The 24,390-nt window shown below is 36.8% G+C and overlaps 2 protein-coding genes across 7 annotated transcripts; both read left to right on the forward strand.

Annotated features, from left to right (window-relative positions):
• Positions 1–2,501: 2,501 nt before the first annotated feature.
• On the forward strand, positions 2,502–17,145 carry fip1l1b (FIP1 like 1b (S. cerevisiae)). 6 transcript variants are annotated; one of them, XM_056236175.1, is made up of 18 exons: positions 2,502–2,603; positions 2,696–2,799; positions 3,699–3,756; positions 4,202–4,310; positions 4,998–5,104; positions 7,775–7,836; positions 7,960–8,067; positions 8,154–8,284; positions 9,179–9,294; positions 9,446–9,499; positions 10,497–10,596; positions 10,692–10,848; positions 11,029–11,055; positions 11,269–11,323; positions 14,156–14,214; positions 14,380–14,560; positions 14,828–14,974; positions 16,798–17,145. In XM_056236175.1, the coding sequence occupies exons 2-18, from the start codon at positions 2,721–2,723 to the stop codon at positions 16,937–16,939; spliced, it is 1,692 nt and encodes a 563-aa protein (XP_056092150.1). In that variant the 5' UTR covers positions 2,502–2,603; positions 2,696–2,720; the 3' UTR covers positions 16,940–17,145. The 6 variants fall into 6 exon arrangements, with proteins under 6 accessions (XP_056092150.1, XP_056092149.1, XP_056092152.1 ...); XM_056236176.1 differs by having other exon boundaries at positions 2,518–2,603; positions 2,706–2,799; XM_056236174.1 differs by having other exon boundaries at positions 2,503–2,799.
• A 1,019-nt stretch (positions 17,146–18,164) lies between these two features.
• chic2 (cysteine-rich hydrophobic domain 2) lies at positions 18,165–24,325 on the forward strand. Its single transcript, XM_056236184.1, has 6 exons — positions 18,165–18,461; positions 19,287–19,341; positions 21,320–21,475; positions 22,593–22,649; positions 22,726–22,785; positions 22,900–24,325. The coding sequence occupies exons 1-6, from the start codon at positions 18,328–18,330 to the stop codon at positions 22,948–22,950; spliced, it is 513 nt and encodes a 170-aa protein (XP_056092159.1). The 5' UTR covers positions 18,165–18,327; the 3' UTR covers positions 22,951–24,325.
• Positions 24,326–24,390: the final 65 nt, after the last annotated feature.

The following is a 24,390-nucleotide window of genomic DNA, read 5'->3' on the forward strand; positions in this document are numbered from 1 at the left end:
TCCGGCCCCTGAGGGTTACTTTAATTTTGGAATCCACAGGGATGTTTATCTATTGAAATTGTTAAAAAGAGCCATGACAGAGCTGCTAAGAACAAGCGCATGCTCCTTTTTACTTAAACTCAGATCTTAGTCTTCATTTTTTTTCAGTGGCTGGGGAGTAACAATGTAACAAATAAAATCCTTATAGGTCACAAAACATTTGGATAATTAAAGGGGTCCTATTCAACTTTCTTTAGTGTGCAATGCTGTGGCTGTTTGAGCATGAAAAAGGTCTGCAAAGTTTCAAAATCCCCTCCAAAAGGAACTTATTTTCAATATCAGTGAGCAATGTTTCTGAACTCGCTGAAACACCTTGATTGTAGTCTTGAGTTTTCTTCCCGGAACTTACACACCACAATATCCCTTATTTGAATAATTGCATATGACAGAGGACTGGTTGAGTTTCATCAGAATATTTGTGTTGAAATGGTAAGGGGTTGACCAATCAAAACACACTGATCCAATCATCCAATCAGAGGACATTGTGCTTTTTGAAAGGAGGGGCTTCCTACACCTGTGGTTACTCTGATAGGAGACCTGTGTGAACTTGAGGAGAACTGACTTCATATTATATCACTATAAATCACTCTTCTGAGATCAACTGGTTAAAGTAATTGCAAAAATGACTAAGAAAAGTGGTTTGTTTCAAAAGATGCACAGACATCATTTGTTTGCAGATCCCACTTGATTTTATAAGCAAGTGTGGCTTTAGTTTTCAAATACTTTTCAGGCCATCGCATATGCTTACTTAATGAAGAAGAAAGAGTATCTTTCCGTTTGTGCGCTTGGTCATCAAACACTCACAGTAATGTTAGCCTGCACACTGAGTTTCCTGTGACTGGTGGTCAGTGAGGTTAATGTGCATGATGTCAGGACAGGAGATCATTCACTGAGGGAGGAACACACAAAACAACACAGGAATCAGCGAAGACGTGCGCTTAATTAACTTAAAGTATTTTTTTAAAAACATTCAAATGAAACTGAAGTAGGAGTGATAGCAGTAAATAATAGTATGCTGAAGATAATTAAATTGTTTTGTAGCTCCAGTCCTCACATATAGTTTTGCCATAAAAAAAATAGAATATCACAAAAAATATTGCTAAATTATAGTTAAAATGGAGCATCCATTTGCAATAATTTTAAGTACCTGTAGGCCCTATGTACCATCGATGTAACATTTTCTAGTTTGTTATTTCTGTTTTTATATTTGTACTAAAATGCTCATTTTAAGGGCAGAGAGAGTGGAAGAACTACACTCTAAAAAATGCTGGGTTATTTCAACCCAAATTTGGGTCAAATATGGACAAACCCAAATGTTGGGTTAAAAATGTAATTAAAAAAAGTACAGTTGAAAGTGAAAGTTGAAGTTGGGTTAAAATTTTAAATTACATTTTTAACCCAACATTTGGGTTTGTCCATATTTGACCCGGCATTGTTTAGAGTGTAGTTAAATATTTTATAATTTGACACTTAAAATGCATGTGTGTGTGTGTGTGTGTGAGAATTTTGAATATTTCATTATTGTTTATTGAAAAACACACCTACACATGACCTAAATTGTATAAGGAATTTGTTGAAATAAAACTTATTGCTGAAAAAATGTATTTGATCTGAGAACCTGTTAATGGTATAGGGCATTATGCAACGTTGTATATGTGCCATCAGGTGCCAATAGCTCAACACAAAAAAAAAAAAATGTTTCAAGTGGTTTCCCCAAATTTAACTGAAAATGCAACTTTTAATGACGTGAAAGTGAAAAGTGAAAGCTTAGTGAGGCTAAGGCTATTATTGATAATATACACCCCAACAAAAGGCCTAGTAACCAACCCTAGAAGCCACACTTTTACAGAACATTTCAAATATCTATATCAACCGAAGGGCGATTGTATGTGATCCTATCAATGAAAAATCAATAAAAATATATTCTCCCCAAAAAAGTTGCTTTTTTTTTGTTGAATTTGAGGAAACCACTTGAAACATTGGTTGTTTTGAACTATTTTTCGAACTACTATTTGAGCTACTTTTGTTTGACTTGTTCATTGGAAACAGCTGAAGGTCTGTATATTTACATTAAATTGACTTAAAAGGTAGAAAATGGAGTTAAAACAAAGTAAAAACAGGCCATGCTGTCATAACTTATTGAGATATATATATATGTGTGTGTGTGTGTGTGTGTGTATTTTACAGTGTAGTACTGTAGTAGTAGGCTAATATAGATTTAAATCAATCACCCTTTGTTTAGATACTCTGCACACTCTGGGCATTCGGTTTTAAAATAGTAGCCTATTGAGATACACATTTGTACTGGAAATAAACTATTTCTCAACATTTAAGCGTGAGCAAAACCGTGATCATAAGAAACAAAACTTTTGTCAACCGTGTCCAAACCTTTTACTGGTAGACAGTGAACGCACTCAACGAAGTGAACTCAACTGAGAGACTTTTAGTTTGTACACTCATGAACCGGAACTGATGTCTTCAAGTCTGCAAGAACATCCTACAGAGGCTGTAGGAAGTGTGGATTTCTCCTTAAACATAATTTGATACGTTTGTTTGCTAAATTCGTATGTGCGTTTGTGTTTTTTCCCACCGAAATATTTGTGCGTCCGTTCTGGATTGGTGGGTTTTAATCTGACCTTGTCTTTGGCTTCTGGAGCGCGTTGTAGAGGCCAGAGGAGAAGATGTCTGCAGAGGAGGCGGATAAAACCACCACCACTGATGCCAGTGCAGGAGACGAGGAGGAGGAATGGCTGTACGGGGGTCAGTGAGCGCCACATCTACTCTCGTCTACTGTACCGTACTTTGCTGTTGAACACTAACGGCTCTGGAGAAGTGTGCTGCTAGTTTAATGTGAAGCACAAAATGCCATGTTGGTTAATGTAGGGCCCTTTATACTGCAGTGTTATGAGATAAGTTACCTGTCACTTCCCTCAATAATTTTAATTCACGTCCGTGCTTTAAGAAATGTTTTTCTTTACGAGGGAATTGATATAGCATCTATTTGTGAATGTATTAGATTCTGCTTCTTGAGACTAATTTTTCCTGAGGGAGTTGAGTTAGAATCACTTTTTTATTCACATTGAAATCTTTTTTTTCGCTGCTTAAATATTATTATGTAAATAGACTTTATCTAATTTTTCTCTGAGAATTCTGTTTGATGTGGACTTCACTTCTTTGAGAATAGGGTAAAATCTGTTTACGCGTGCGTTGTTGATTATAATATTTGTTCTATTTTTTTGCTACTTTAAGAAATTCGCTATGCTACTTCTCTTTCTGAGGGGAGTAAGAGAGAATTTAATAAAATCTCGAATAAATTCTGTTGTAGAATGAATTTGAGAATCTGCTCTACAATACCTTTCGAATCTGTAACACATTCTTGATTCTTTTTTGTTCTATTTGTATTTCACTTTAAGAAATACCCTAACCTTACTTCTCATTCTGAGGGGACTGAGAGAGAATTTATGAAATCTCGAATAGATTCTGGTGTAGAATGAATTTGAGAATCTGTTCAACAATACCTTTCAAATATGCTCATAATTCTGTAAGGTAAATATGAAATATTTATATTGGGAGCAGCTTAACTAATTTCTAACCTATAGAAATGGGGTACCTTGAGCCCATAGTCAGTTTGTCACTCATGCATTATGTCTTTTTTACAGATGAAGGTGAAAGTAAAGAAACTGAGGAAGAAGAGGCCAAACTGACAGCAGCCATCAGGTGAGATATGACATGCTAGTGTTGTAGACCTGGGGTTTTCGTTTGTTTTTGGGGTTTTTTAGATGCCACAGACCCCCAAGTAAGATGATCCTTATACGAGGGACCCGAAATTGTATTTATTTTTAATTTTTATAAAGACCCAAATTGCTTTCCTTTACCCATGCTTCTAAATGCACCCTCGTTTTCGTTTTTTTTTTGTTTTTTTTTAGATGCCACGGAAATCCTAAAATTGTATTTTTTTATTTTTTTATAAAGACCCAAATTAAACTGTGAAAATGTAATATTAATTATATCAGTTAGGAATTAAACTTTGCAGGACAGTGGGTCACCAGGAGCAGGGTTGAAAATGTGTGTCAGTAGTACTATGGTTGGCTTTTTCAAGTTAACTAAGGGGTTCATCTGCATTGTTTTCTTCATTCTTGTGCTGATTGGTCTGTGTTTGCAGTGTGACCTCTGCTCCTCCTGATACCGAGGAGGTCACCGAGACCACCGAGACCACCACCACCACCACCACTACCACCACCACCACCACTGGAAATGGTGTGGCCAGTCAGGTAACAATCAAGACCACTGTAAGCAACTTCATTCAGTTTTGATGAAGTTGATTTAAGGTCAGATTATCGCTGATCACTGTTAAGCTTAAATATATTTAAAGATTAAAGGTAAATATCAATATTGCTCCTGTACATTACACTGCGATGTGTGGCGAAAGCTGCAAATATGTGGATTTGAGTTTTGGCTCACACCAAGAACAATAACTATGAAGATAGCGATAACAATTTTAGCGTCCACACCAGCACACAATGTTGTTTTGTTTATTATAAGCACGTTCTACAGGTTTGTCATCTGCAGCTTTAAATGCTTGTGCTCTTTAAAGCAGGCTGTCAAAAGTTGTGATCAATCATCAGCTGGGAAAAATCATTCTGAAAGTGATTCCATAGAGATAATTTCTCTGTGCCATCATAGTTATAGTTGTGGTGTGGACTCTGCTATTCTTCTTATATTTAGAATGATTTTTTCTTTTATCTTTATTATCATTATAGTCGTCGTCCTTGGTGTGAATAGATCCTTGGGAAGTTTTTTCTTTAAAAGCATTTTTTCCTATGCTTTTTTCCCTGTGTAATTAATTTATAATTGGCAATTTTAGATTGAGTTACACATTTGAAACCTTTATATTGATTAGTTATGTTCAGTCGTTACAAAATAATAGAATAAAATAGGACACTTTGTTTCTTTTTTAGGAGGAAGCACCTGGAGAAGATGAAGACAGTGAGAGCGATAGCGATGATGACGATGATGATGTCCGTGTCACCATTGGAGATATCAAAACAGGGGCGCCACAGTACACGTAAGCGTTCAGTGATTATTCTCGCATCCTGAAGATTGTGAGGTTCACGTTGTTTTATTATAGGCTTTTATTCATATATAAGCACATTCATAGAGAGGATCACATATGGTAAACATGTAAGCTTGACTTTCGTTCATCTTTGTAACACAAATGAAGATATTTTTTGATGAAATCTGAGAGCTTTCTGTCTCTCCGTTGACAGCTACGCAACTGAAACTTTGACGCTTCAAAAAGTTCATAAAGAGATCGTAAAACTAATCCATATGAATTGGTTAATCCAAATTTTCTGAAGAGACATAATTGCTTTATATGGTGAACAGATTGAATTTAGGCTTTAATTCACTTATAGAATTTCATCAACGCACACATCAGTTGTGGTAAACTGAAGCTGAAGTATGTTCACTTGACGTCCGAGAACCAATGAGGTTCATTCCCGTGTTACACAGCACGTTTGAGCTTCTGCAAGAACCAATGAGGTTCATTCTCGTGTTACGCAGCACGTTTGAGCCAGAGCCATAGAGAGAGAGAGTTACGACACTCCCATAGACCGCCATAGGAACTTTGGAATGCGGAAGTAACGCGTGTCGTGGAGCGGCCAATAGTTCCAAACACTGATAGTTTCTCCATTGAACCCCATTCATTTTCAGTGCTTCCGAAGTACGCTCGCTGGTAAATTAATGAAATTACTGTATTTTTTTACTTTTACACACATTAGCCGACCTCTCGTGAATCTAGTCTGTAGTTATATTTTATGTAGACCGTTTTAGTAAATGTTTATTGGAAGATAATAGGTTAATTGCAGCGATAGCTTACGTGACCAACACTTCACTAACGTTAGCTAACTGGTAACCTGATCCTGATGTATATAATATATAATATTTTTAATAATATTTTATATATATATATATATATATATATATAGCCTATATATAATATTATATACATACACACAGACACACACACACAATTCATTTATTTAAATGGGTTAGGGTTATGCATATGCTTATGTATTTAGGAACACAGTTAATTCACTCATTAACTATCTCTCCGGTTTAATTTTATGAAGAATATTTTTCGGTTGAATATTTACCGAACATTGCTGTATATAGTCGTTGCTTTCTACGTTATGGGAGCAGTCTATTTCCCTCCTAAATCATTCATTTGTACATGCACAGCGTAATTATTTATATTTTATGTTGGTTGGAATTCTGAACGGACTGCAGACCTCTTTGCGTGATCACGAAGCGGAATTTATAAGCAAGATCACGGGAATCAATAGCCTAATACAGCCCAGTTGTGCTAAAATAAATATCATGAGACGTCCATCATCAGATGAATGACATGGAAAAGTTAAGTTACGAGCCGCTAAAGCCAGTGCTACCCATGCGAACATGAACACTAGCATTTCCCTCCAAAAATATAGCCTAAAACTTATCTAAGTTGTCACCCTGCCTCTACAAATGCAAAACTGACATTAACAAAATGCAATAACAGCTGAAAAAGTACTTGGGTGTGTGTTTTATTTTATATGTACCGTTTAATAATGCAATCGCTGCTGTCTGTCCATAGAAGAACATGACAGCCCGCGTCTGTTGTGGAACTATTGGGGCTTACATGAACCACGTGACAGCCGTCGCGGCGACATCAAAGCGTGTCGCAACTCTTTCTCTCTATGGCTCTGGTTTGAGCTTCTGCAAGAACCAATGAGGTTCATTCTCGTGTTACGCAGCACGTTTGAGCTTCCTCAAGAACCAATGAGTTTCATTCTCGTGTTACGCAGCACGTTTGAGCTTCCTCAAGAACCAATGAGGTTCATTCCCGTGTTACGCAGCACGTTTGAGCTTCCTCAAGAACCAATGAGGTTCATTCTCGTGTTACGCAGCACGTTTGAGCTTCCTCAAGAACCAATGAGGTTCATTCCCGTGTTACGCAGCACGTTTGAGCTTCCTCAAGAACCAATGAGGTTCATTCCCGTGTTACGCAGCACGTTTGAGCTTCCTCAAGAACCAATGAGTTTCATTCTCGTGTTACGCAGCACGTTTGAGCTTCCTCAAGAACCAATGAGGTTCATTCCCGTGTTACGCAGCACGTTTGAGCTTCCTCAAGAACCAATGAGGTTCATTCCCGTGTTACGCAGCACGTTTGAGCTTCTGCAAGAACCAATTAGGTTTGTTTTCTCGCGTCAAGCCAGTTTGGTTGAGCTTCTGTTTATGTTCGCTGATCAATGTTTACATGTGAATAAAAGTCAAAATTCAATCTGTTCATCATATAAAGCGATCGAGTCTCTTCAGAGAATTTGGACTTAACCCCTCAATTCATATGGATTAGATTTACGATCTCATGATGTTTTGAAGCATCAAAGTAGTAGTTGCGCAGGCTGTCAATGGAGGGACAGAAATCACTCAGATTTCATCAAAAGATCTTCATTTGTGTTCCGAAGATGAACGAAAGTCATACGGGTTTGGAATAAGGGGGAGCATTTTCATTTTTTGGATGAATTATCCCTTTAATGCTTTGGTTTCCTAAATATCATTGTCAATACTGTCATTATAGGGTACTTAAAGTCATTGGTGTTTTGAAGAGGGAATAGAAAGAATACTTTTTTTCTTTTCTTTTTTTTTTTGATATATGACTGCAGAACTGATGTAATTATGATGTTTTATTGTGCAGGGCATATGGGGGAACTCCAGTGAACCTGAACATAAAATCAGCTGGCAGCAGAGCGTATGGAGGTGAGTGAATCAATGTGTTTTGCAAAGCTTGGAACTTTAAATACATCAGTTTACTTCCAGAGGCCTTTTTATGCAACGCAACATTTGTGGGCTCCTGACATAGTTTGAGTGTGTACTCGGTAGGTTCTAAAGTGAAGGGCGTAGACCTCGAAGCTCCAGGCAGCATCAATGGAGTTCCAGTCCTGGAAGTGGATGTGGAGTCCTTTGAGGAGAAACCATGGAGGAAGCCAGGTGTGTATTATGAACCAGTTTGAAGTCTCTTTTGTGGATTTTGCATATGGTGTCTGCATAGTGTGTGTATGTATGTGTGTTTACAGGTGCGGACTTGTCTGACTATTTTAACTATGGTTTTAATGAGGACACGTGGAAAGCGTACTGTGAAAAGCAGAAGAGGTTACGCATGGGCCTCGACATTCTCAACATTGGATCCACCACTAGCAAGATCTCAGTAAGCATATCAGCTGTTACCAGGGATGGAAATTGTAAAGAGTTTAACAAATCTGTTTTTTATTCTACTTTTTCAGGTCCTTTAATGATTCCTTAGGGATTTGTAATGTTTGGAAAACAATTATTTTGAATGAATTACTCCCAGATCATTTCAAATTTCAACAGAAGTGAAATCAGAAAGAAACTATTATTCAGATCTTGGACAAAATGAAAAAAATTTCAACTTCTTCATATCTTGCCACTTTGCTTCTCTTAAAATTGCTTTTTTTTTTTTTTAAATTTATGGACACTATAAATCTCACAGGCTGACGATATGACTGTGGAGCCCAACACTAGTCACATGATCCTTCAGAAATCATTCTAATATTCTGATTTGCTGCTCGAGAAACATTTTTTTATTATCAATGTTGAAAACTGTTATACTACTCAATATTTTCTTTTATTAATAGAAATTTCTAAAAGAACAGCATTGATTTGAATTAGAAATCTTTTGGAACATTATGAATTTCTATACTGTCACTCTTGATCAGTTTAATTAATATTTGCTGAAAAAAGTATTAGTTTAAATACAAATAAAAAAATCTTACTGACCCCAAACTTTTGAAACTATTTTTGCAGAAATTCAGGACACTTCCGATAGTATCCAGATTATTTAGAATCAAGTAAAATAATCTGCATACAATCGAAAGTGTCCTGAAGTGTCCTGCAAAAATTGGGTTTTGAATAAGAGCTAGTTTTCCATTTCAAACTCTAGCTGTTACATTTCAGTCTAATAATCTCATGGTAGTAGTGATTTAATGACTAATTAATAGAACTACTAGTAAAGTGTGCATTTTGATAGATGCAGTTGTCCTAATTAACATTTTTACCTTTTCCACCTTTCTCTTTCTTTCAGGTTCAGCAGGGTCGTACAGGTAACAGTGAGAAGGAGATCACAATACCTACTCATGCATCTAAAGCAGACTTTTCCACTCCATCCAACCTGTATAAAACAGGAATCAACCCAGCGAGGTATGGAACATAAACACGTTCACTCACACATCGACTAGTAGAAGTCGTCATTTGTTTCAGAGTTTCCACACTCCAGTTTCAGAGTCATGTTTGGGGGAGAGGGGACTAGTAACTAATTTTTGCCTGTCTGCCCTTACCCATTCCCTCATAGGATATCCCCTCCGCACTGGGCAGGACCTCCCACTCAAGAAATGCCATATTATACGTAAGTGGGAGGTGACATGGGAGTGGTTTGTCTTACAAGGCCTGATTAGACATTTAAATATGAAATTTAAAGGGCTTCATTTGTTGTCTTTCTATGTTTTATTGATGACTGCAGTTCATTTCTGTTGGGGACGGTTTAATCTACAAAGCACTATGAAAAAAATAGCAAGATTAAAATCTGCTGCTATGACAACAGACTCGGCAAACTGAACCGTTTTTTTTCTGCAGAACTGTGTAGCTTTTAGTGCTTTTAATTTTAATATAGATTTTTTTAATGTGTGTGTGTGTTGGCGGTGTGACCAAAAATTTATTTTATGGTGTATTCACTTTGAATCACAATATAATTATTTTTGCTGGATTATATTTTAAAACGGCCTGTTGTAATTAAACAATATTGGAAGAATGGTCTGATATTTGGAATGAAGGCACGATTTGTGAGTGTGCTTTTATACAAAAGTTCAATGCACAAAAAGCTAATATTTGAGTAACTTACATTTTAGAGACCGTATTGACGGTCTATTTTTGCTCCGTCTACGACAATGGTTCCAAATGAAGCTAAAGCAGAAATTAAATATTTTATTTATTTTCTCTTTCGAATTTGGAACATGATTTATGCACAACAAACCATATGGAATAAATGCACAACACAGTGGGAAACACACTTGTCCTTTAAATGAAAAATGGTAAAACTAAGTTCTGATTGGATGAGCCACTTTCAAAGTCGTTGCAAAAATAACCATACATCATTTGAATTCTAAATTAATGTTGCGAGTTACAGCGTTGCCTGCATTGGTGTTATTATTAACTAAAACTGTTAAAAATAAAGCTGAAATAAAGTAAAATATTAATATTAGATGAAAAACTTTGTTTGAAGAGTTGAAGTACTAAAATTACATATTGCCCTGCCTTCCTCTGACGTGTGCTATGTATGCATCTGTAAAAACACAGAAATGCATGTACACCCTAAAGCTGTATGTGTATGTATGTTTTTGTTGCAGGAAGACGCCCGGGACCATAGATGTGATTGGAGGAGGGACTGCCACCATTAGCAGAGTGGAAGGACGACGTCGCCACAATCTGGAGGGGAATAACATCCAGGTTACACACATGACATGCCCTCACGCTCTCCTCAGTCTCCACACTGTAAAACTACATATCTGGGAACTGAATCATGTGACTTTTAACACTCGTAGGTGATCTCGGAACATTCCACCTCTGACACTGAACCGCCCGCCGTGGCTAAGATGCCGCCACCTTTCTTTCCTCCGGGGCCACTGCCTCCAAACATCCCCCCTCCTCCATTCCTCCCTCCTCCTGTCAGTCAGGCTCCACCTCTAATCCCGCCTCCACGTAAGACATTTATTTTTTGTATTCCTTTTTTATTTGTTTTTACTTTAAATCTATATGAAAAATGTATGAATGTATCACTTTCAACAGCATTGATATTGCGGTTTCTAATAGCATTTGTAATGTATTTCATGGTCTATCTATCCGTTTTTTCATCTTTCTTATCTTTTTTTTTTTTAACAGGGATGCCAATCACTGTTCCACCTCCCAGTAAGTTTATCCTTCTTTGAATGTTCGAGTGTGCAATAACATGACAAACATAGCAAAAGTAACTCAATATAAAGCTCTAAAATGTTTGTAAAGCATCTGTGTGTGTAATTGCAAACTTTATGACTGATTGTGTTTAAAAATCTTAATTATTCCTGTGTTTTCACTATGATTGTGTTGGTCGCTGTTTAAATCTTGTTTCTATTTATGTTCTAGATTTCCCTCCTCCCACAGGAGGACCTCCTCCTTCACTGATCCCTACTATGGACAAGTAGGTGTAGCTTCTGTACAACTCTAATACTTCTGTTACAATTTCATGTGTATATATATATATATATTAGAGATGCACTGATTGTATCGGCCAATAATCAGTATCGGCCAATTGTTTAAAAATAGCCGATGATCAGTGCCGATTATATCCTGTCAATCAAAAGGGTGAGGAAAAATGTGTCATACTGCAACTCATACTGTGTGTGAAGAAAATCTCTTGTTGAATTTAGGGCAAGTTAACGTGACAATAGGGCTTTAAAGTCCCACTCCGATCATATTTTGAGCTATTTTTAAACATTCCCAGTGGTCTTTAAATTATGATTATGCCATTTTTAGCCAAAATCACAAAACCTGTGCCGTTTTCTGGGACTTCGCTTCAGCAGAGCGGCAGTAGCTCATTAGCAATTCGCCTCTGCGTTGTGGGCGGAGCCGTTGGCACGGAGACGACCCTCCCCCTGCCCGTTGCTGAGAGCTCTGTCTCTCCCGCTAGCTTACACCCCCAATCCCGGTGGGGCAACAGTATTATATACATGTTAATTATTATTATTATCCGAAGTTAATCAAAGTTATCACCGATCACCGATCATTATTTCACTCCGAGACGTCGCGTGTGGAGACGCCCAGTGGAGTTACTACGTCACAACTCCAGTCTATTTTAGCCGGCATTTTAGCGTCTGCTACTGATTCACAGCCATTTGAATGTAGAAATACTCAGAAATACAACTTTGAGCTTATTTTTCTCAAGATATGTCCTCTAACATCAGAAAAATGCCACAAGAACATGTTAACACCTAGAAAAACATTATTTTCATCGGAGTGGGTCTTTAACAGTTACAAATAGCGACGTTAATGCAGGCTTTATTTGACCCTATGAATTACCCTTAGTTCAAACCCGGGTTGCCCGATCTACGGGTTTTTCCCTACATCAAAAATTATTTGTAATGCCTCCATCCAATAATCGCAAAGAGTTTGTGCTCTGTTACTTCTGAGAAGAAACAAAGGCTCAGCTTTCAAATTCTGTACATTTCATCACGAAATTCAAACAATAAATGACGTTTTGACACTCTTAAATGTGACGTGACGGATCGCTGTAGCGCCAGTGCGAGCCTTTTCTTCCATTTTAATACAAATTACATCTAAAAAAACATGCATGAATATCATAAGGTATGTTGAAAGATACAGTACAACTTACTGAAATCCGTATCATGACTCATGTAATCACTCAATCTGTGTTTCAACCGCAGGAAGACGTCAATAAAACAGCTTGTAAACAATATCACTTAATGTTGCATTTACCTCAGGAAAGTTAACCAGTGTTCACAGTTCGTTAGTTAGCTATAAAAAGACTAGAGAACAGCTTATTTACTGTTAATTATATATGTATGTTTGAATAAATTTGCAGTGAAGAAGTGTTTATGAAAACTACCTTATGTGCAACTGAGTTGTAGGCCTATACAAACATTTCAACTTTTATTTGAGTGTAAATATTATATCTGGAAATAAATAGCAGTTGAATATAATAGCTCTGTTGTTAATTTTAACCTCTAATATTATAGTGTACCCAAAATAATAGTTTGCAGCAGCATTTGGGAGAGATCTTTTTTCCTTAAGAACAATCAAACTATCGGTCATTCTGAATAATCGGCTATCGGTATCGGCAGAGAAATTTAGTATCGTGCATCTCATTTGTATATAAATTAATCAGGGATCGTACAAGGTGCTCAAAGTGCTTGAATTTGACTTTTTGAAATTGAAGTTCTGGAAAACCCTTGAAAACAGCCATATTTATGAAGAGGCACTTGAAAAGTGCTTGAGTTATTAAAAGACATACATGTGGAACTATTGCTTAATTTTATTGATAAAACAATCTTTTCACACAAAATTAATGCTGCAGTCATTTTGCATGGCTATTAGCGTGATTTGCTCATCATAATTATCCACGTATATGATAGTGTTTTCATTCTTCAGGTCAGTTTTATATTCATGGAAGAAAAAATAAGTTTGAATAAAGATATCTTTGTCATAGTATCCTTTCAATGGTTAAAGTTACCACAGTCATCGCATGTGCTGCACTTTATTTGTACCATTTTGTTTTATTAGTTTATTTATCTATTAACCTTTTTTAGAATTTGAAAGATATATATTTCAAAGATAGACAATAAAGATATTGTTTGATAAGTGAGATCTCTGATTGTAGTCCTTGAACACCAAAAAAGTAGTTCTTGAAAACTCCTTGAATTTTATTTTAAAGTATCTGTACGAACCCTGATTAATGCTGTTCTATATCATGTCTTACACAAATGTTTTAACATTGATGATAATAAGAAATGTTTCTTATGTACCAAATCAGAATATTAGAATGATTTCTGAAGGTTCATGTGACACTGAAGACTGGAGTAATGATGCTGAAAATTCAGCTTTGCATCACAGTAATAAATTACTTTTTAAAATATATTTAAATAGAAAATGCATATTTAAAATTGTAATAATATTTCACAATATGAACTGTTTTTACAGTATTTACTGTAAATATTACTGTAAATATTAAATATTACTATTTTTCAGCCTTGCTGCACTTCTTTAAACTTCTTTACTTCACACCTTTGAATGGTAGTGTAGATTATAAACTGTTTTGACAAAATTTCTGTATGTGTGATGTTTGTTTTTTGTTTACCTTTTATCCTTGGGTAATTCTTGTAAGCATGTATTTAGATTTACATACTTGCCGTAAAAAAAAAAAAAGAAAAAAAAAAAAAGATTCTGTAACCATTTAAAATGTTATACTTGACTTGCACTTTAACAGTTCCTTAATTGCCTATGCATTCTGTTTTAGCAGTGGGCACCCAGGAGGATATGATGGACGTCCTGTTGCTCCATACCCTTTTCCTACAGGTAAGTAGTGTGGTACCATCTCCCCAGTCTAATTATATTCACCTGGAAAACTCATTTAATTTAGATCTCGGTACAGGTCACAAGTACTTAAATATTTTCCAGGCTTTATTCACCTCAATTAAGAATCAGGCGCATTGGGGTTTGTTCCTATGGTTCCGTTTTCAGGTGGGTTTCCTCCACCCATGCAAGGAGCTGTTAGCCCCTGGCCCGGTTTGATGGACAACCCAAAGCAGTGGGACTACTACCCTCGGCGAGACAAAGAGAGGGAAAAAGAGCGAGAAAGGGACAGGCAGAGGGAACGGGGCCACGAGAGAGACCACAGTCCCACCCCTGTGGCTTATAACAGGTCAAAGATGATGTCAACCCACTCACTTACTACACAGATATACTCTGTTTTTCAGTTTGAACGTGTAGAATTGTCTTTAAACTGAGACATTTAGATTTTACTTTAAAGTCTTATTATTATTCCAAAGAAAAAACTCTGTCATCTTTGACTTTAACTTTGTCAAGAATTAAATAATTTTGGCCAAGTTTCTCTTTTTTTATTATTTAATTATATATAAAAAAAAAAAAAAAAAAACTTTTTTATTGATTTAAGCTTGGTCTTTTGCAGTGATGAGGAAAGGTATCGTTCTTACCGTGAGTATGGAGAAAGAGGGTACGAGAGGCATCGGGAGCGAGCGAGCCGCGAAAAGGAGGAGCGTCACAGAGAGAGGAGACACAGAGAGAAAGAGGAGGGGAGGCACAAGTCATCACGGAGGTATCATATCAGGGTCGGGAATTAATGGAGGCTTGGGGTAAAAATGCCACCAAAATGTATAAAAAATCGAGATATGGGGCAAAAATGCCCCTGTAAAAGTTCTTGTTTTTAATATTTGTAACATGATGCAGTTAAGCAGTATCACATGAGAAAGTCTGCTGTTTTCTTTTATATCAGCATTGCTTGGAAATATTATATTGATTTTATACAACAGCGCCCCCCCCCCCCCCCCCCCCCCCCCACAACAGTTCAATTAAAAATAAATTAATATTAAGTGATTTACATTTAGAGACAATATTGTCTATTTTTGCTCTATTGTGCCAAGAAAAATAGTTCCAAACAAAGCCACAGCAGCACCGTTGCGCATCAACACAGAGTGGTGTTTCATTACTGAATGAATCCACATTTTTAAACGAATTAGGTGTATGATTGATTCAATGACCCATTCACAGACAGTTGCTTGATTAGTTCCTGAATGAATCAGCCATTTTAAATGACCCAATGACTCACTCGTTAAGTGAGTGACAATGGGTCTCATCATGAAACATTCGTAAATATACGAGTAAATATGGAGTGATTTGCGCGTAAAGAGACCTTCCCGAAAACTCTTCTCCTGATTTACAAATACTTCGTAAACGTCAGATGTGATAGTGAAATGTGTGTGTGTGTTAATGAATTCCAATCAGTCGTAAATGGGATGCACGTGCACGTTCATTCTCAATTACCATAAATCCCGCCCATTAAATCCGACTGACAACTATATATGGGCATCATATTGTGACATGAATGCGAATGAAAAAAAAATTCTTAGATGCAGAAATTGAAGTTTTATTATCAGAAGTTCATTCAAAACGCCACATTTTATTTTCAAGCGTACATAGTGGTGTATCGGGTCCTAAAAAAAGGAAGCTTGGCAGCATATTACAGATGCAGTTAATGGAGTTTCATCTGTTAATCGAACATTCCCAGAAGTGAGAAGAAAATGGTTCGACATCAAGCTTGAGAGCAAAAAACGAATTAGTTCACTTCGGAAAAATAGTATTCAAACTGGAGAAGGACCACCATCGCAGATGCTATTACTGGCTCTCATAATAAGAAAAAACGTATGTAATTACTATATATAATATTTTTTCAAAATGCTGTGCAAATATGTACCCAATTAAGGTGAATTAAAATGCAGCCTTATTAATGAGCAAAACGTTCGGGTGTTAAGCGCACTATTTACGCGTGGCTGGGAGCAGGTGTAGATTTCTTGTGTACCAACTAACATTTGGAAAATACGAACATTTTAATGAATCCGAAAATTTACGCCAGAACCACTTTACACACGATTTACACAAAAATTCGTTCTGCTCGTGTTTCATGAATGAGACCCATTGACTTTAGTTTCATATTTAAAAGCATCTTTTCATTTTTTCCATAATTTCGTTTTATATTTAAAACATTTATCTCATAACATTATTTATGCAGTTGTAATTGTAAATGCATTCATGTCACTTCTGAGCAGCATTAAACTGTCACTAAATGCCACTTCAGTGCAGCGCAAAGATGGATTTTGTTTGTTAACAGCCATATAGTGTCTTATTATTCTAAGTGAATTTATTGTTTAAAAAAATAAATAAAAGAGATGTATTAATTTTAAGAATTTGACATAAAAGATGACTCATATATTTAATAAAATTGCCCTTATACTGTAAAAAAAAATCCCTGAGAAATCAAATAATGCCTTGTAATAGGAAAGGTAATTTCCATTATTGTAACAGTCTCATACAGTGCTCTGCATTCCCTTCAAGATCCTTATTCTTTTCTCTCTTCCATCACAGTAGTAGCAGACGAAGACATGACAGCGAGGAGGGGGACAGTCACCGGCGCCACAAGCACAAGAAGTCCAAGAGGAGCAAAGAGGGCAAGGAGCCCAGCGAGGAGCATTCTGTTGACCAGGAGAACCAGGAGGCCATGGAGTAACTCCTGTCTGTCTTCTCCGCTCTCCTTCCTTCTTATGAGAGCGCTGGTTGTCAACCAAATCATGCTAAATGAAACTAGAATCCAGTTTACCTTCCTCTTTTTTTTTCATGGTTTCCTTTTTTTTTTCGTGTAGTTTTTTTTTTTTTCCAGTGCAGTTGTACCATGTAGATGTTGATTTGTTGGATTAAAAAAAGAGCATTTGTTAATATTTGTTGTGTCTTTCATACTGTATATTGTGACTTGAGCAAATGGCAATCAGTGTTCACAGTTGATCATGGTATCCAGCTTGATTTATCAAAGATTAACAATTATTGTTTCTGAGATTTTAATTTGGTCTCAGCTTTTTGGTTACTGTACACTATTGTAGATTATCTCACCAAGGCTGCATTTATTTGATCAAAAATACAGTAAAATTGTGAAATATATTACAAATTAAAATGACTATTTTGTATTGTATTCCTGTGATGGCAAAGCTGAATTTCAAGCATCATTACTCCAGTCTTTAGTGTCACATGATCCTTAAATAAATCACTCTAATATGATGATTTTTTTATTATTTGATAAATACAACGTGCGAAAGAACAGCATTTATTTGTCTTTACTGTTGATCAATTTAATGCATTATTGCTGAACAAAAGTGTTTATTTCTTTTAAAAAAACGTACTGACCCCAAACTTTTGAACAGTAGAGTAATTTCGCTACCTAAACAATTATAAATATTATTGAATAATAAATCTGCAAGCAATAGGATACAATGTGCAATACCTATAGCCTGGCATGCCAGACCTACATCAAGATGTAATAATTTTCGCTGCCGCTAGGGTGCGTCTAGATTTCTAGGCTACAATACCTATTCTTTAATTAAACAACATAGCAGATTATATATATATATATATATATATATATCTTATGATCTATGTATAGGTGTATTTCTTTTCTGTGTATTTTGTCGTGCTTTTGAAAACAGCAAATGCAAACTAAGGGACACGTTTTTAATTACGTTACTAAATTTTATCCTTTCAACGTGCAAGTTAGAATATGACATAGAAGAAATATGTGAAGTTATAGGTGTCTTATGAAAGATCATAAAGCAAATGATTTTATTAGTAATAAAAAATGCAGGTCTCACCAGGGTCTCACACCCGTTTATTTTGACATAAGAAAGCCTCAAGCAGTGAGCATGTGATTTACATACTCTCGCGATGTATCCCGAGATCAATCCACACGAGATTTTCGGCGGATGTTGATATTTTGATCCGGATTTCTGTACAGTCGTTTCTCACCGAGGCCGTACGATCTGCGTTATTGCATATATTTGAGTAACGTGTGCGAAACGCGGTCTTTCTCGGCGCTTCTTTCGGGAAGCAAAGAGGCCGAGGCGGAGGGCGATGATGGAGGACTTTGATGAGATATACGAGGAGGAGGAAGAGGAAGAAGAGGACGAGGACAGGGCCGCGGAAGAGCAGCTGCTCAAATACGCTCCGGACCCGGTGGTAGTGCGCGGATCCGGGCACGTCACTGTGTAAGACTGCCGGCAGCTCTGGATGTATTCATATATAGATTATTAATCAACACTGATCACACCTAAGCTATCAGGAACTCAGTGCTCATTTAGAGACACATAAGACATGCTAAGTGTCATTACAACTGCTTAAGACAAATAGTAGTAGTTTTTTATGACAAATCCCAAAACGGTTTAACATTAACAACCTAAAAAATATGTTGAATGTTCGGATGCGCATACAATTCCCCTAAGAAATTGACAACTGACTATAATTTTGTGTTCCTTGGAAAAAGTAAGTTATACGGGTTTGGAATTACGCAAGAGTGAGTAAACGATTAAACTTTAATTTTTGGTGAACTACGTCTATTACAAGGATTTTCTATCTTTTAGATGCCCCAGACCCCCAAATAGGACAGTTCTCATGCGAGGGACTTTGGATAAAGACCTAGTGCTCATTTATACTGTGAATCTAAAATATTTTTGGGTAAATTTTTGGTTTCTGTTAAGCTAAATTATTAAGTTTCTACACATTAAAGTACTGTACTGTTGGATTGATTATTTATTTATTATTTACATATTATTAAATATTTACTCATTAATTTATATATTTACAACACACTTGTATATTATAAAATTTTATTTATTTTAATCTTTTTATTATTATTTTTTACATGTTGTACACCTTTCTCTTTTTTTGCTACTTGGTCTAGTAAAATGAACTTTACATTATTGAACTATTACAAAAATATAGCATATTACAGTAAATCTACTTGTGCCTTTGTCGAAACTCAAGTTTGAGAAATTAAAATCACAATATTTTAAATATTTTTTTCTTTCCTGTAGGTTTGGACTGAGCAATAAATTTGAGTCTGAGTTTCCCTCAGCCCTTACGGGAAAGGTAAGTGTTATTTCAGTGGCTTTTTCATCTCAAGGAACTACAATTAAATGTAGAATTATTCATTTCTAATCCCAGTGAGAAGTGCAAAGCCCCAGAGAAGCATGTCATTAATTGCATTCAGAAATGGAAGGAAATAGTGTAAGACTGTTAAGTGATAGAATGTTTAAAATAATTATTCCCTCCAACATTTTTGTCCAGCTCAAACAAGATGTTTAGTAGAATGTTCAAGCTGCTTTTATCCACGTAACTACAGGTGCTGGTCAACGAATTAGAATTATTTTAAATAGTGCAATCATGAAATTCTTTGAATGCATTTTTTGTGCAGAAAGCAAATCAGGTGTTCACCGCACCTGTCCTACTCGTTAGACTAATCACAGAACTCGTTATCTGGAAAAAAATTTGCTCAGCTGAGCTTTCCAAAAGGCCCATTTAGGCCATTTAACTGTGACACTGTTGTTTTATTGAATTAGAATAATGGTGAAAGCGTTTCATTGAATTAGAATAAATGCTCAAATTTTTGTTTTCTGTGAAGAGTGTTCACTGTGCAGTATAAAGTCAGGGTTGAGTAGAATTTCTAAGTTGTAAAATCAATCATGGGTAAGCAGCGCGACCTCTCAACCGGAATAGTGGCTCAAATTCAAGCCCTTCGCCAACAAGGCTTGACCCAAACTAAAATTGCTGAGCAGCTCGGCATCAGCCAGTCTTCCGTCTGCAAAGCTCTCAAGAAAAACTGCAGCAAGCGCACCAACTGTTCCGGCGTCCGAAAAACTTCTGCTCGCGACAACAAGCAGCTGAGAAAGATCGCAGTCAGCAACCGGTTCAAGTCCACTTCCGAGCTCACCGACTTGTGGAACAAGCAGACCGGCGCTGACGTCTCCAGATCAACCACTTACCGTCGTCTGCGCGAACTCTGCTTCAAATCTCGCGTTCCAGCAGTAAAACCGATGCTGAACAAGAAACAAGTGGTGAAACGGCTGAAGTGGGCCAAAGAACACGGCGAGTGGACTGCTGAAGACTGGCAGAAAGTGGTCTTCAGTGACGAATCACGCTTCTGCATCTCCTTCGGTGACCAAGGTCCTCGTGTCTGGCGTCGTGGTGGCGAAACCTACAACCACGAGTGCGTGAAAAGATCCGTCAAGTTTCCCCAGAGCGTTATGGTCTGGGGATGCATGTCCGCTCGAGGTGTAGGGAAACTCTGCTTCCTCAAGAAGACTGTCAATGCTGCCGTATATCAAGATGTTCTGGAAACGTTCCTGATTCCGACTGTTGAGGAACAGTTCGGCGAAGAAGACTTCATATTTCAACAGGATCTTGCACCGGCTCATGCGGCAAAGTCGACCAAAGATTGGTTCACTAAAAAACAGCTTGAAGTTTTGGCATGGCCGGCCAACTCGCCTGACCTCAATGTCATTGAAAGCCTTTGGGCCATCGTCAAGCGGAAAATTCGCGACAGAAAGCCTACTACGCTGGACCAACTGAAGCAGAACATCGCCACTGCCTGGGAAGCTGTGAGTGCGGAAACTTGCGACAAGCTGGTCAAATCGATGCCGCGGAGACTTCAGGCAGTCATACAAGCCAAAGGGGCAGCCACAAAATACTGAGAAAGTGATGATTGTAATTATAATAAAAATTATTGCAATTCAATGAAACGCTTTCACCATTATTCTAATTCAATAAAACAACAGTGTCACAGTTAAATGGCCTAAATGGGCCTTTTGGAAAGCTCAGCTGAGCAAATTTTTTTCCAGATAACGAGTTCTGTGATTAGTCTAACGAGTAGGACAGGTGCGGTGAACACCTGATTTGCTTTCTGCACAAAAAATGCATTCAAAGAATTTCATGATTGCACTATTTAAAATAATTCTAATTCGTTGACCAGCACCTGTAGTTGTTAAGCTCGAAAGTGTGTATTTTACAATGTAGTGCCACACAATTCTGAGGTTCTAGTTGACTGACTGCTTCGTTTATTGATTTACAGGTTGCACCGGAGGAGTTCAAAGCCAGCATAAACCGCGTGAACGGCTGTCTGAGGAAGGCTCTCCCGGTGAATGTGCGCTGGCTGCTGTGCGGCTGTCTCTGCTGTTGCTGTACTCTGGGCTTTAGTCTGTGGCCGGTCATCTGTCTTAGCAAAAGGGTGAGTTTGTTCAGAGTCACCTCGAGGAAATGTTCCTGGTTTAAAAGAAGCTTAGCTTTATCAAAAGCATTTGTGGTATGCTGTCAATTTCCTGGGAAAATTAGTTAAACCCATTCTTCAGTTTGTAAAAACGCAAATATACAATGGAAATATATAGGTTAGGAATGTGGTGTAATATTTTGCATTCAATATTGACAGTTTTGCAGGTCAGACAAGTTTTAATCCAATAGAATGAATGGTACACTTTACAATAATGTTCCATCTGTTAACATTAGCAATTAAAAATACATTTGTAAATCATAGTTAGTTCATTTCTACATTTTTCAATACATTAATAAAATTAAAAGTTGTATCTGTTAATATTATTTAATGGAGCTGACTGAGCTAACATGAACTAACAGTGCACATTTGTATTTTTATTAACTAACGTTAACAAAGATAACTAGTTATCTAATGGGACCATTTTGTAAATAAGCTTTACATTTCTTCTTTTAAACACCCAGAATTCCTTGCCTTATAGGCTCGCTTGTGATTTTGGTTTTCTTTATTGTTATTTTATTTTTTTCTACAAAGTGAGGGACAATATTTTCTTTGATAATTGACTCCAGTAGACAGGGTCAGTAAGATAAAAGGCATTTCAAATAAAAATAGAAACAAAAGATTTCTATTTCGTATAAATTCCATTTGGAAAAATTCATCAAATTATCACTGTTTCCACCAAAAATATTAAGCAGCACAACCGTTTTCAACATTGATAATAAAACTAAATTTTAATTGAGCACCAAATCAGCATATTAGAGTGATTTCTAAAGGATCATGTGACACTGAAGACTGGAGTAATGATGCTGAAAAATTCAGCTTTGGTGTCATAGGAATAAATAAAAACTTTAAATATAATTAAAATTGCTAACAATTATATTAAATAGGAATGATATTATAACAATATTACTGTTTTTACTTGTATTTTTCATCAAATAAATGTAGCCTAGGTGAGATGACTTTCAAAAACATTAAAAAAAAATCTTACCAACCCCAAACTTTTAAAAGGTATGGGTACATTATAGGACATAAATAACTTCTCTAGTCGTGTGCTGAATAGTGTCTTTTTCACCAATAGACACGCAGATCCATAGAGAAGCTATTGGAGTGGGAAAACTGCAGATTGTATCACAAGGTACGTAGAAGGTCGTGTGTTTGTTTGGAGTTTGTGTTTTACCGTCGGGTGCTAATTTTACGACATGTTCATTTAGCTGTGTTTGCATTGGAGGCTCAGCAAAAGGAAGTGTGAAACCAACAACATGATGGAATATGTAAGCCAACTACAAACACACACCTAAAACTATTTGAGCTGTTCCAAATAGAATAAATCGTACTTATGAAAAGTGTAAATTCACCTCCACCGTTTCTCTCCATCCTATTTATAGGTCATCCAAATAGAGTTCCTTCCCAAGATTCCCATCTTCCGGCCGGATTAGCAGTGGCGGGCCATAGCTCATCCCTCCGGCGTGGTCTTCCTGAGGTGCCTTTCTCCGGTACTGTCATGGTTTTATCATGTGGCCTCGTCTCTTTTCCCTCCACACTCTGAGCAAGAGACTCGCCTCACGTCCGAGCGCCACTCACAGCACTCCTCACTGAGAAAGCACTGTTTACAACCCACAAACACACATACCGAGGCACACGTCTGTGCCATTTTGGTTTCGCGAGTGCATGAATACACACTGAGGGACCTTTACTGTCACATGACTACACGGAGCCTGCGAGGAGGCCACGGAAAGTAACTTCTGAAACTGGAAACGTCTACTATACCATAATCACATCACACTAACTAAGCGACTTCCTGTTGCCGACAACATCACTGTGGAGCGAATCAGTGAAGAATGGCTTGAGGAAGTGGCGGCTGTAGAATTAAACCTTTCCTGTTAATTAAATAAAAAGATGGATGGTAGGAACGATTAATACGGATTTTCAGTTAGCTGAAAGCCAAATGGATACGGTCAATGCACAATACATAGTTCTCCATCTCTCCTTATCACAAATCATCATCTATATACAAAGACAATCAAACACTGACTGTGCCACGCACCATCTAGACTCTGACGGGACTTTTGAGTCTAGTGGAAGTCATGGATCTGATGCGGTCCAAGTTCACCAATGGGTAGTGACGCAGCACAGATTAGATTTCTTTTGCTGGGTTTTTTTTGGAGCATTTTTTATCTTTGTTTACTTGCTCAGTTTAAAAAGACGAGCAGCAAATGTTTGTCTCTTGATTTGTGTGTGGAGGTGATTGTTTCTGTCTGTCCCTGAGATATTTTGTTCACAAGTGAGACAAATCAAAACATTTATAGGTTTGTTGGGTCATTGGAAAAGTTCAACAATTCATTTTAACTAATTACTGGGAGTCAAACTAAATGATAATAAAATAAAATATGAACCCACAAATATAGGATTTTCTCCAGGGCAGAAAGACTTTATTTCTACTTTTTTTTTAATTTAATCTTTTTCACTTCATTTTTTTCATCTTTGTTTCAATCCTGGGTCAGGTGTGAAGACTAAGCAAGTCCTATGCAGGCATTTTCTCTTAGTGAACTATACTTGTGTAAATGTATCCAATTGTAGGTTAATAAAACCGTTATGTCCCAATACTCAATAAGACAATTGGTCCTATTAGGTCTCAAAACCTGAAATTTATGAAGTGTGTGTGTGAATACTGAATATTATTACTGAAATTACAATGGCCCTATCTCTTGTCTGATGTCATCCTAAATCCCAGGGACATCGTCTTTATTTTTCAAAAAATATTTCAGTGTATTTATGTACAATGTGTACAGAAATAAAACATGCCCAACTTGATTTTTGTTTTTTTCCATTTACTTCTGAATTTATGCCTATATTTTGATGTCTATATAGTATATATT

This window comes from Rhinichthys klamathensis, unplaced genomic scaffold, assembly GCF_029890125.1.
Source record: "Rhinichthys klamathensis goyatoka isolate OS25496 unplaced genomic scaffold, OSU_Roscu_1.1 h1tg000440l_1, whole genome shotgun sequence".
Lineage (NCBI taxonomy): Eukaryota > Metazoa > Chordata > Actinopteri > Cypriniformes > Leuciscidae > Rhinichthys > Rhinichthys klamathensis.